At 49.2% G+C, this 11767-nt stretch overlaps 3 protein-coding genes across 5 annotated transcripts; 2 read left to right on the forward strand and 1 right to left on the reverse strand.

Moving 5' to 3' along the window:
• Positions 1–46: 46 nt before the first annotated feature.
• SERF2 (small EDRK-rich factor 2) lies at positions 47–5795 on the forward strand. Of its 2 annotated transcripts, none has more exons than XM_026479846.3 (3): positions 47–1572; positions 2189–2297; positions 2891–5795. In XM_026479846.3, exons 1-3 carry the CDS (start codon positions 1566–1568, stop codon positions 3174–3176), a joined length of 402 nt encoding a protein of 133 aa, XP_026335631.1. In that variant the 5' UTR covers positions 47–1565; the 3' UTR covers positions 3177–5795. The 2 variants fall into 2 exon arrangements, with proteins under 2 accessions (XP_026335631.1, XP_026335632.1); XM_026479847.4 differs by having other exon boundaries at positions 2914–5795.
• SERINC4 (serine incorporator 4) lies at positions 4236–8682 on the reverse strand. Of its 2 annotated transcripts, XM_044392460.3 has the most exons (11): positions 8584–8682; positions 7939–8115; positions 7590–7768; positions 7074–7153; positions 6852–6945; positions 6375–6586; positions 5871–6195; positions 5395–5467; positions 4920–4968; positions 4618–4771; positions 4236–4434 (listed from the first exon to the last, which is right to left on the reverse strand). In XM_044392460.3, exons 1-11 carry the CDS (start codon positions 8680–8682, stop codon positions 4236–4238), a joined length of 1641 nt encoding a protein of 546 aa, XP_044248395.1. The 2 variants fall into 2 exon arrangements, with proteins under 2 accessions (XP_044248395.1, XP_044248396.1); XM_044392461.3 differs by lacking the exons at positions 6375–6586; positions 7590–7768; positions 7939–8115; positions 8584–8682 and having other exon boundaries at positions 6852–7080.
• Positions 8683–8851: 169 nt separating this feature from the next.
• Positions 8852–10618, forward strand: HYPK (huntingtin interacting protein K). The gene is made up of 4 exons (XM_026479848.4): positions 8852–9495; positions 9832–9887; positions 10253–10304; positions 10452–10618. Exons 1-4 carry the CDS (start codon positions 9334–9336, stop codon positions 10545–10547), a joined length of 366 nt encoding a protein of 121 aa, XP_026335633.1. The 5' UTR covers positions 8852–9333; the 3' UTR covers positions 10548–10618.
• Positions 10619–11767: the final 1149 nt, after the last annotated feature.

Raw genomic sequence — 11767 nt, forward strand, 5'->3', positions numbered from 1 at the left:
GGTGGGACATATGTTTCTTGTGGTATGAGAAGTAATTTAAGGTCGTACAGAGACATAGAATTAAATAACATTGAAAATATATTATTTTTAATCCTCTGTATCAAGAGAAAGCTTCAGTTTCAAAGACTTATGCCTTATTACCTCTCTAAAACTTGTTGAATATCTTTTTAAGAAAGAGAGAGCAGGCCCCAGGCTCAGCATCTTTGACAATATTACTTTGGTAGAATTTGATAATATATTTCATTTGCATTGTATTGACTTTTAAGTTACTTTCTGTTTGTGGTCAGGTGATACTGATTTTAAATTTACTAAAGGATTATGAAGCCTGATTTATAACTTTTATTCAAGTTTTGTATATTTTAAGTAATAGTAGTTCAAGTGATACTTTGGTATGGCAAAAATTGTGAGGATGGCACTGACTGAGGTTTATTGTCTTCCCATCAGATCTATGTTGAAGGGGAAGCTAGTTTGAAGTTCCAGCTTCAACTCCACTCTGTTATGAGCACCAACTGGAGAGAATCACATAATAAAATTTACAAACAGTCCTTTCCTGTGATATTTCCTAAGCATTTCTCCCTTATCCAATGAATTCGTCAGGACTGGTGGGGAGTCTTGTAGACAGATAGTGGAGCTGGGAAGGAGAATGAGTTTAATGCCTACACTTCCTGCCCTATTCAACTGTCTCTTACAAACCAGATGTGGCTGGTGCAGGTAGTATAGTGGGGAAACGTCCAGAGGGAGAAATGGATACAGTATGTGCATTTCCCAGTCTCTTAGTCCCTGATCCAACTCCATAGTCTGTGATTTTGGGGTCCTCGAAAACTTCCAAGCTATTGCATCTTTCCATTTATTATTTCTGTGGGAAACGAACAGGACCAAAGTTTTAGGACACACGGGAGGGATGTGGCTGCTGGTTTCTATGGGAGGGGTTTGCGGTGAGGGTACAATGTGGTTGGAAGGGGGTTTCTGAAAGTTACTTTTTTACCTGATTTTACCTTATAGGTGAACAACTCGTGTCTAAATAGGCGGTTAGTGGAGGATAAATCCTAAGTAACAGGGCCAAGTACTGATAATACGGAAGTACCAGAGTCCTGATAATACATAACAGACTAAACCATTTCGGCCCCCACGATACCCCGCCCTCCGCCCCCTACCGTTCCCTTGGGCAAGTCTGTCGGTGTCCCAAACGGTCCCCGCATGAGGTCACTGTGCCAAGTCACGTGCTCGAGCCCGCGGGAACGCCACATCGCCAGCCGCACCCCTCCACCCCCACCCTGCCCACGTGATCCGGCCTACTTTCTCCCCGCCCGACCCAACGCCTTGCTCAGGAAGCCCCGCCCCACGCAGCGCACTCGGACTGCGAACCTCCGCCCCACATCCGCCCGGGCTGGAGAGTGGCCCTCAGCCCCACGTGTTTCCTTCTGCCCAATGAGAGACTGAGTCTGAGCTCAAAGGGGCGGGGAGGAAAGGACGACTTCGTTACGCTGGGAGAAGGGGGCGGGGCCTGCAACGTCGGACAGAACGAGGGGACGCAACGGAGGCAGGCCGGAGCCGCTGCCGTCGCCATGACCCGTGAGCACTGAGACCTTCTCTTCTTACCCCCTTCTCCCTGTCCACCCTAAACACGACTGCCGAATCTTGGCATTGTCCTCCTCTTGGCTTCCCCAGCGAGGCCTTCCTCTGGAAGCGCTCTTTGAGACCCTCACACTCGGCGCCGGAAATCGGCCTTTTGCCCACCGCCACTTCTTGAGAACCCCCCCCTTCTCCCGCCCCAGTCAAGCAAAGGCCCTCCGCGACCTCCCGCGGCGTGGCGAGAAGCCCCGCTGCCCTGTGATAGGCCCAGAGCCCCCTACTCCAGATCCTACAGCCCATCCCCCACGGAGACCCAAACTGTCCACACACCACCTCCAGTCTGGACCCCCGTGCCGCCCCGAAACTCGAAACACGCCTTTAGCGGACCCCTCGGACCGTCCTCCTTCCACCTCCCGGTTTGACCTGCCCCGTGGCAGCTTGCCATCAGCGGCCCCCCATCCCCCCGCCCCACTCAGCAGCCTAGGTCCCGAAATGGGCCGGTGTCGGGACCGGGGAATGAGCGTTGGGCCCTGCTGGTGTCCGGGTGAGGGAGGAGGGTCGCCGGTGTGTGGCCATAAAGGCCCCCCGCGTCTCACCTTTTACCTTCTTTCTTTAGGCGGTAACCAGCGCGAGCTCGCCCGCCAGAAGAATATGAAAAAGCAGAGCGACTCGGTTAAGGGAAAGCGCCGAGATGACGGGCTTTCTGCTGCCGCCCGCAAGCAGAGGTAGCCCCAGGGAGGGGAGGGGAGGGGTGAGACCTGGGGTAGACCGAGGGTTGTACCAGGAAAGAGAGCTACCTCAGGGTTTACTTCTGGACTAAGTGAGGGGCAGAGTGCAGTGCTTCCTCTAGGGTTTTATTTCCTCCCCACCCTCCAAATTGTTAGCTCACAGCCTGACAGGAAGGGACTGGGGCGGGTGCCTGCCCTCGGTTGATTTCTGAGTGCCCCTGAGTCTGACCTTAAGGGCAAGGGCAGGGAGCTTCACATTTCAAATGCAGTAGTGGTTATGACAGCGCTGTACTTATGGCCCTCTTTGGTGTTCAGTTTCTCCTCCCTTCTCCCAGCCTTCTCACTGGTGTTGCTGGGTGTGGTACTCAGCAAAGAAATAGACTTGGGCCTGTGTGGCCAGACTTCTGACCCCTTAGGCAACAGCCAGATAGAGACTGATTGCCTTTTAAGCCTCAGCTCTCTTCCTCTTGTTCTCCTAGGGTGGGAATACAGCAGGCACACGCTGAATTTTGTCCCATCCACTTCCATCTTATCCTTTGTGCCCTTCATCCCCCTGCATCTTGTCCTTTTTGCCCTCTGGTACCTCCCAGTGCCCCATCATCTCTACCCCCAGGGACTCGGAGATCATGCAGCAGAAGCAGAAAAAGGCAAACGAGAAGAAGGAGGAACCCAAGTAGCTTTGTGGCTTCGTGTCCAACCCTCTTGCCCTTCGCCTGTGTGCCTGGAGCCAGTCCCACCACGCTCGCGTTTTCTCCTGTAGTGCTCACAGGTCCCAGCACCGATGGCATTCCCTTTGCCCTGAGTCTGCAGCGGGTCCCTTTTGTGCTTCCTTCCCCTCAGGTAGCCTCTCTCCCTCTGGGCCATGCCTGGGGGTGAGGGGGTTACCCCTTCCCAGTGTTTTTTATTCCTGTGGGGCTCACCCCAAAGTATTAAAAGTAGCTTTGTAATTTCTTGAGCGCCTGGTTTGACTGGGGATTTGGGGGGGTGGGGATGGAGGAATGGCTGCCCTTTCCCACCAAAAGGGGAGAGAACTTTAGGTTCTAAAAGGTGGTAGATATGTAGACTAAGTGAAACATCACAGAGAAATTCTTTATTTTACTACAACAAACAGACAAGTACTCCAGGTATGTGGCAGAGGAATCCTCTAAGAACCATAGGAACTTCTTTTCTGTGATTTTTTTTTTTTTTTGTCCCCCACCCAGACCTTGAACACCATCCCAAGGATGGAGTTGAGGGTCTAAGAAGAAGGCTTTGAGACCTAGGTTTATGCCCCTCTTTCTCATTCTTCCTCATTTTGCTCGCCTGCTTGAAAGTTGGCCCCCAAATCCTGCTGCTCACTGACTTCCCATGGTCAGCTGCTCTCTGGTGGTCACATTCTCTTCTGTTCTGTCATTCTTCATGGAATGAGGGTGGTTTTTGTCTTCCTTTGACCTCAGGATCAGGATTAAAACCTAGGGTGGTCTCTGTGTTCCTTTCTTTCTGTGTCCTGGTTTGTTCTGGGCTGCTTATCTCCCTGTGCCCAGGGCTGAACTGCTTATTTTCCTTTTTATCTCCAAGGGCAGAGCCAAAGTAAGTCTTCAGTCCCTGTTGGTCTTTCCCTGCCCCCATCTCCACCGTGAGAGCCAGGAAAGGGCTGGTGCCGCACTATCTGCTGGGATCAGCAGTGGTTCCTAAGGTGTTGACTTGGGAGTTAGGTTCTTGAGTTGGGATAAAGATGTAACAGTAGCTCCAGTGAATTAGACACTCTGCCCATGGCATTAGAGTATGTATGGCCACTTCTCCTATTCAGACATAGTACTGACTTCAGTCTAAAGGGAGATAACTGCCCGTTGTGTCCTTGAGGTAGCTGCTGGGCTGGGCAGTTCCTGAGTCAAGACTGGGAGTATGACCTCCAGGGGACCCCAGTTTGTTAACAGAACCTAGACTGGATATTTGTTATCTTGTAGTACTTATGCGATGGCAGTGTTGCCTGAAAGTAGGAGGTGGCTGGGAGTCCTGGGTGGGGGACCAACAGAGTGGTGCCAATAGCAGCCCAAGATAGAGGAGTACACAGGCCCAGCATGAGGCAACCTTGACCCAGAAGGTAGCCCAGCTACCCTTGGTGAAGGTCTTTTCCAGTTCTGCTCCCTCATAGCTGTGGAACCAAAGTCTCTGGTTAGAGAATACATAGGACCTTAGCTTTCAGACCTGACCTACCTCCCCACCAAAGATGATGGTGGACCCATGTGTGTCTCCTGAGAACCCTTAGGACTGGCCTTGAATTGCTCTTCCTAAAATAGGTTTTCAGGAGTATATCCCAGGCCCATTTCCATCCTACCTGAACCAATTGGTAAGGGTAACCATGACATAGAGTGATGCAAGGAAGAAGACAAAATGGAAGGCAGAATAGCTGTAGGAGAGATGCTGGGCTTGCACTGGAGGAGCTGGAGAGGGCTCTTGGTCAGCTGGCCTGGCAGCCCCACCCCTCTGCCCTGGAGAGAGAGGGAAAGACTGCTGGGAGCAGTGTGGCTGAAACACTTCTTCCCTCCTCCGCCAGCTTCTTTTGTGAAGGCGCCCCAGGGCTCTTGGGCACTCTGCAGAAATCTACACTTTTTTAGGGACATTCTTAATGACACTTACCTTCTGTTGGTTTCACTGTTTCAGGGCAGCAGAAGCAGAGTGAGGGCTTCTGTAAAACAAAAGGCAGCATGTTTTGGAGTGACTTTTTAAAGAAAGAACGTGAGGGTATTAATATAGGAAACTCCCCTTTGAAAAGATCAGTCTGGTGTAAAAAGTGGAGGCACATCTGGGTTCAAATTCTAGCTCCAGCATATAACTGGCTGTGAAAACTTTGGTTAAGATGTTTAACCTTTTGTGCCTCAATTTCTCCATTTGTAAAATGGAGCAAATACCTACCTCACAGGGTTGTTGTGAGGATTAAATTAAATGAGATTATGAATGTAAAGTATCTAGCACAGTGCTTAGCACATTGTGGGTGCTTAATAAAAGGTAATAGCAGCTAGAATCTGAGCATTCTGGGTAGAGATTGGTAGGGTGTGTGTGTCTGTGTGTGAGGGGGGAAGGGCATTGGGGATATTGAGCTCTCCATGCTTACCTGGAACTCATAGCTGTAAACCTTGACAATCCACAAGGGCCCAAATACCTCAGCCAGGTAGGAAGCCTCATTGCTGAGAAAGAAGAGACAGTTCTCAAGCAGGTCCAGCACATAGCAGGAGGGGTTGCCTGAGAACATGTACTGCTAGCTGGTCCATATTGCTAATCCTCAGGAGGGTATTATATTCCCAGAGCCTGTTTCCCCCAAATATTTATAAATCTTGGCATGTGAGGGCCCTAAAACCTTTGTACATATTTTTAATTCTCAAGTCATTCTCCCTGCCCCCTTCATCTAATACAGATCATCTGACAAGTGCTATTCTTAGAAATTGTTTCTGTTTATGGGGAACTTTCCTCACTCTTGTCTTGCTCTGAAATTCAAATAAACCATGGTCCCAGACAGTCTCCTGACCATCCTTCTCTGTCCTGGGTATCCTCCCTTCTCTCACACCTCTCCCCCTTGATACGTTTACGCACCAAGCAAAAAGGACACAAGTATACATGATGCCAGCACTTAGCACTGCCAGAGAAGTATCTGGTGTTTGCGATTCCATTTTACTCAGGCCAGGCAGGCACAAAGTGTGATTTTGTCCTTGAAGGATTACTGAGAAAGGGCAACAGAAGAAATCTGGTAAGAACAAAGAGCTAAGTATTTGGCAGGAACAAAAAAAACTTTTAGCATGGGGAGTCCTGGTCCGGTCCTTACCACTTTCTGGAGGACGGCTGGACAGTGCAGAGAAAGTCAGGTACATGATATAGCAGCTGATGACAGAGGCTTGTAGAAGGCCAGAACGGGGTTGCTCTGGGAAGAACAGAGATCATTGCTTTTGTCTACAGGGTGGTAGTTTCCACTCATACCCCTATCTACACTTCTCCCCACCCTCTGGGGGAAGTAGACAATTGACTAAGATGAGGAGAGCTAATGAATTTTCCTATACTAAAGGCCCTCCAGATTTGTAATGTTGCAAGGCATGTACCCACTGAGGCGGATGCAGGGAGCGATGGAGAGGAGGGAGAGGAGGCCACAGAAACAAAGGTGCAGACTGAGTAGCATCTTGTTGAGCAGGCAGCCAGCTGGGTGTGTGTAGTGATGGAACAGGAGCACAGCTGCTACACCTGCCATGATGTAGAATCCCATGGTGGCCAGCAGTACAGCTAGGAACCAGCGGCAGTCCTGGGCTGCACCTGTCTGCCTAAGAGTGGGAGGTGGGCAGTGGCTTGGGGCTCCCAACTCTTTTTACCCATTACTAACTGTTCCCCCTCTCCCAGAACACTGTGTAACTACCCATCCCACCTAGCCCAAGAGTCATCACATTTCTGAGCTTTTTGGTCCTGCTCAGTGGGAAGTTACGGGACTACTGACCTGTCATGCCCTTTGTCCAACCACACTGGGTTGGACAACTTTCCCAGGTCAGACAGTCTTCGCAGTAAGAGCCTTTAGGTTTAGGTGCTCCTTACCAGTTTTTGTTCCAGGAATGGGCAAAGGCTGTAATAAGCACCAGCTGCAGCAGGATGAATGTGAAGCCTCCACAGATGCCAATGTAATGCCAGGCTGCAAGGGGGGGCACCAGTGGGAAAATGTAGCTGACCATGTCATTACTCCTTGTTTTCCTATCCTCTCTTTTTCTTAGCAAATCTATTAGCTTACTTCTGCTGATTAGGATATGAGATGGAAGGTACCTGGGAAGAGATGCTCATCAGGGATGCAGAAGGCGACAGCACAGAGACCTAGCAGGAACAGCAGTTTGAGGAGCCAGAAGCTGGTTAGGAGACAAAACAAGACTCAAGAAAAGGCAAAGGAGAGTGAACAGTGCCTATGGAGGAAGGCAAAGGAGAAAGCAAAACTATAGGAAGGGAGAGAAGAGACAACTAAGTAGGAAAGGAGGAACCAGTCCCATCACAGCCTATTCCAAATTCTAACTCTCAGACACCTAAATAATAACATCTGGACAATGTTTCACAGTTGACAAAGGGTTTGCGTATAATAACCCCACTGTTATCTCCATTTTAGAAACTAGAAGTTCAAAGAGGGTAAGTATGTGTCTCATGGTCACACAGTAAGTATGGCGGAAGCAGGAACTCAAAGCTGTTTTTGGACTTTTTACACACTGTTACTTCATCTTGGAATTTCCTTTACTCAGATTATGTCTACTTCCCTCCCCATTCTCACCTCACCCAAAGTGTGTATACACAAACCTGTTATGGAGCTGTGCCCGCAGGCTGGTGGGGGAGTGGAGCTGGATTAGCAGCACAGCCTGCAGCAGGTGGAAGGTGGCAGTTCCTGCACATACTCGGTACACAGCTCCAGAGCCACTGAGCACTGGGCAGTGAGGGTGGCCAAACAGATGGGCACACAACCCCGAGGGCATCTGGATCTGGAGGGAGAGTGCGTATGAGAAATGGCAGGGCAAATCATCGTATATAGAGAGGTACCTGCTTCTCGTGGGTATATCCACTTTGGACCCTACCCCCAATCTGAATCTTTTGTCTGAGGGTTTCTCCTTTTTCTCCTTTCTCCTGTTGCAGCCCAGACCCTCCCACTTACCCCATGTGCCTTCCCCCAGACCCTTTCCACTACTGTCCTTGATAGCAGGAGGCAGCAGACTGCTGAGGACCCCACATGGAGGAGGATGTAGAACAGTCGGCTACAAGTAGACTCTGTGACAAGGGGGCATCTAAAATGGCAGCAGCAGGTACAGGGAACAGGCCCACAGCAGGACACCTGGGGGTAGAGCAGCAAGATGGAGATTTGCTGAGGAAAAGCTTACATTAGTGTATGCATTAGATTAACCCATGAGGCTGAATTCCAAAATTTCCCTTTCCCTTTTCTTCTCTCCTTTCACTCAGGAATTCTCAGAATCTGGTTCCAGGCTATTTAGGATTGCCTTCCACTGACATCAAGTAGAGCTTTCATCATAAGAGCTGATGCAGGCTTGAGCAGACCTTCCTAAAAGCCTAAGTCACACCTGGCTCTCACCTTTCTGTAGACCTGCAAATCTGGTACTGGGAAAGTGGGAGGAGAGGTTTAATAATCAGTAGTCTCCGGGGCAAAGAAACGGAAAGGCCTCAGAGGGGAAAGGAAGGCCTGTGGGTTTTCCTCCCCAGCTTCAGCTACCATTCCCTTCCATTTTTTCCAGATAGTTCTTGCTCTGGGAACCTTTCAAGCCCCTCTGCCCAAGTATGCTCTCACCTGATAGAAGGGAGGATTCACCATGACACTGCTGCCTTCAGTGCGTTGTGCCAGGCTGAGGGAGGTGCTGGGGCCTGTGACAGCCTTTGCCCCCACCATCCTTGTCCCAGGGATTAGGCCCAGGTCCACCAGATGGAGGGTAGATGAGAAAGTAGCAGCTTTCTTTTGTCCTCAGCCATGGGCTGCCACAGTGCTGGGGATGGGCACCCGGTCTAAGGCAGAATGGGGAGGGACATCAGGAAAAGAACACCAACCTCCAGGATATGGTAAATGCAAATGTCTCTGTAAAGCTACTTTCTCTTCAGGGCCTTTGGGCCACACAGGCTGTTCTCCCCAGATTAGGGAGCAGTCTGCAAATCTGGCCTCTAGTGGATTAGCATTCTTAATTGGTTTAGGATTAGACCGCAGTCATCCATCCTGGTTGGAAAGAACTGGTGGGGGGGAAGTGGGATGGGATGGAGGGGGTAGAATCTAGGTGAAGAGAAGGTAAGGATGTTGGTTGGGAAGGTCTGGGGTGGTGACGGGCTAGGTGTGGGAGAAGGCCTTGCAGAAAACAACACTAAATCCCCCCAACGGAAGTCAGAGAGGCGACCCGCTTTCCTGGCTGAAGTTTCTAGAACCCAGAACATTAGTGAAGGTGTGGCCCGAGGACAGCCCCGCCTCTTCCTCTCCGGGCGGAAGTTTCGGGGCAGTTACCGGAAGTCTTCGTGAGGTGGGGCGGGGCCTGTGCAGCGGCACGGTGGGAACGATATGGCTACCGAGGGGGATGTGGAGCTGGAGTTGGAGACTGAGACCAGCGGCCCGGAGCGGCCTCCCGAGAAGCCACGGAAGCATGACAGCGGTGCAGCGGACCTGGAGAGAGTCACTGACTACGCGGAGGAGAAGGAGATCCAGAGTTCCAATCTGGAGACGGTGAGGTTGGCCGTGAGCGTGTCTGGGCGGGCTGAGAACGGAGGGGCCTTTCAGGTTGAAACTGGAATCCCGGCTCCAGGACGGGCTCCCCGTCCCGTTGGCGGGAGGAGGCAAGAGGGAAACCGTCACTGGAAGCCCGCCGCTTGCAAAAGGGAGCTTGATGGAGATTGTGTTTAAAGTGGCCCTCAGGTGCACAGAATTAAGTTAAATCTAGGCCTTGGTTCCTGATCACTCGTCATCATGAATAGACCCCCCCCCCCCCCGACCCGCTTATTGGCTTTTTAGATTATTGGGAGTTGTGGGTAGCAGAGCGGTAAGTAGATCTGTTTTTCTCAGGCCATGTCCGTGATTGGAGACAGACGGTCCCGGGAGCAGAAAGCCAAACAGGAGCGGTAAGTCTTCTGTGTGCACGGCCAGCCCTACCAGTTCCTCTCTTTTCCCCATACGAAAATAAAAGCCATCGTTAAGCCTTTGTACCTTGTACCGTTCTTCAGCTCTGTCACCAGTTTCTGCATATATAAGGTTTACAATCTTACTTTCTTGTTGGTGGAAGGAAAGGCCTAACAGCACCTGCCTGCTGTTAAGACTCGAGGGGAGGAGAGGGGGATATTAGGTGAGGGGGTGAGAGTCATTTTGTATTTTCACTCAACAGTGTTTGTCAGGAGTCCTTTATTTGTAAGGCACAGCTCGGAACGGTCTTTCTGAGAGTTAATGGTGGAGGTAGAGAATGAGGACTAATGTACATGAATATTTGCAGGGAGAAGGAACTGGCCAAAGTCACCATTAAGAAGGAAGATCTGGAGCTGATAGTGAGTAATAATGCCTAACTGTGTATGGGCAGAGGTTACATTGCTTATTTGGGGTTGTTTACTGAAACAAGTAGAATCAGCAAGTCTTGGTGGCATTGTAATGCCCCAGAAGAGACTTAGGTAACATCATTGATCCTTTTCCTACAGATGACAGAGATGGAGATCTCAAGAGCAGCAGCAGAACGGAGCTTGAGGGAACACATGGGCAACGTGGTAGAGGCTCTTATTGCCCTAACCAACTGATTTGTGCTTTCTCAGACCCACTCACTGGATTATTTTATTTCAATAAAGATGTAGCTTTTTTTTTTCGGTTATCATCTTGGATCAAGTGTTATGTATATTATACTGTATTTTATTGTGGGAAATTTACATGTTGGAATAGAACTGAATTTAAGCAACCCTCTTTCCCCCAGGCCTTAATGAAGTCATGTGAAGGATCAGTGTAGAATCATACCTCGACCTCATGTTCACATGCAGTTGCTAGGTGGCAGGCCAGGTTCATTCATCTGACTAGCTTTCAGTGGTATTTAGGACACATTTGGAATCTCAGCAAAGTTGCTAAAGCCCATGGCATGGGTCTCTAGGGTGGTTTATATACCATCAATCTTGTTCATAAGCCACTTTAAAAAAAAATTTTTTTTTTTAAGACCTTGCACAGTGGGGGTGGGTGTTGGGGGACAGAGGAGAGGGAGAATCCCAAGCAGGCTCCATGCCCAGCATGGATCCTGATATGGGGCTTGATCTCATGATGCTGAGATCATGACCTGAGCTGAAATCAAGAGCTGGGTGCTTAACCGACTGAGCCACCCAGGTGCCCTATTCATAAGCCACTTAAGAGTTGGAATTTAGGTATCAAGGTGGAAACATGGTAAGTATAATAAAAGATATCAAAGCTCATGCAGAATTAATCTGTGAAAGACTTTGATATATGAAGTTGATTTAATTGAATCTGAACTGCCACAACACTATACCTCACATTCCATTTCCTATCCTGGAGAGAAGACAATTTTACTTTAAAAGTTGATCAATCTTTGGCCAAGTCATCCTTGCTGAGCTTCTGTTTCCCCAAAATGATACATACCTGATAGGTTGTTTTAAGAACTGAGAAGTTGGTGAATGTGAAAAGCTTGGCCGAATAGCTGCCTCAGAGTGGACACTCAAATAGCAGCTATAAACATGTTCTTAAAAGAATTTCAATGTCTTATTCTCATTTTGGCTCTAGGGTAATTCTTAGATTGTATCCCTCTGGCACACACATAAGTGACTTATACTCATCTTTATGTGTTTATTACCTCATAGTAATTTATATTCATATTCTTATTTTAGGACACAAAAAGTTTGTGACTGTTTCTTCCAGTGAGGCATTTAAAAAAGGGGGAAAAGACTTTGGCCATCTCATTTTTTTTTAATGTAATTGAGAAATGGCCTTCCCACCGATTAAATGTCATTCCTTATAACCCCTA

This window comes from Ursus arctos, unplaced genomic scaffold, assembly GCF_023065955.2.
Source record: "Ursus arctos isolate Adak ecotype North America unplaced genomic scaffold, UrsArc2.0 scaffold_36, whole genome shotgun sequence".
NCBI lineage: Eukaryota > Metazoa > Chordata > Mammalia > Carnivora > Ursidae > Ursus > Ursus arctos.

Excerpts from the sequence above, each read along its gene's own strand:
- SERF2 (XM_026479846.3), top strand. Across the intron at positions 2,298-2,890 it reads GCTGCCGCCCGCAAGCAGAG|TGCCCCATCATCTCTACCCC; the intron begins GTAGCCCCAGGG and ends GGTACCTCCCAG.
- HYPK (XM_026479848.4), top strand. The coding sequence starts at position 9,334 with ATGGCTACCGAGGGGGATGTGGAGCTGGAGTTGGAGACTGAGACCAGC. Across the intron at positions 9,496-9,831 it reads AGAGTTCCAATCTGGAGACG|GCCATGTCCGTGATTGGAGA; the intron begins GTGAGGTTGGCC and ends TGTTTTTCTCAG. Across the intron at positions 10,305-10,451 it reads AGGAAGATCTGGAGCTGATA|ATGACAGAGATGGAGATCTC; the intron begins GTGAGTAATAAT and ends CTTTTCCTACAG.
- SERINC4 (XM_044392460.3), bottom strand. The coding sequence starts at position 8,682 with ATGGTGGGGGCAAAGGCTGTCACAGGCCCCAGCACCTCCCTCAGCCTG. Across the intron at positions 6,946-7,073 it reads TGATGAGCATCTCTTCCCAG|CCTGGCATTACATTGGCATC; the intron begins GTACCTTCCATC and ends CCCCCCTTGCAG. Across the intron at positions 4,435-4,617 it reads ACCCTTACCAATTGGTTCAG|CTATGAGGGAGCAGAACTGG; the intron begins GTAGGATGGAAA and ends TTGGTTCCACAG.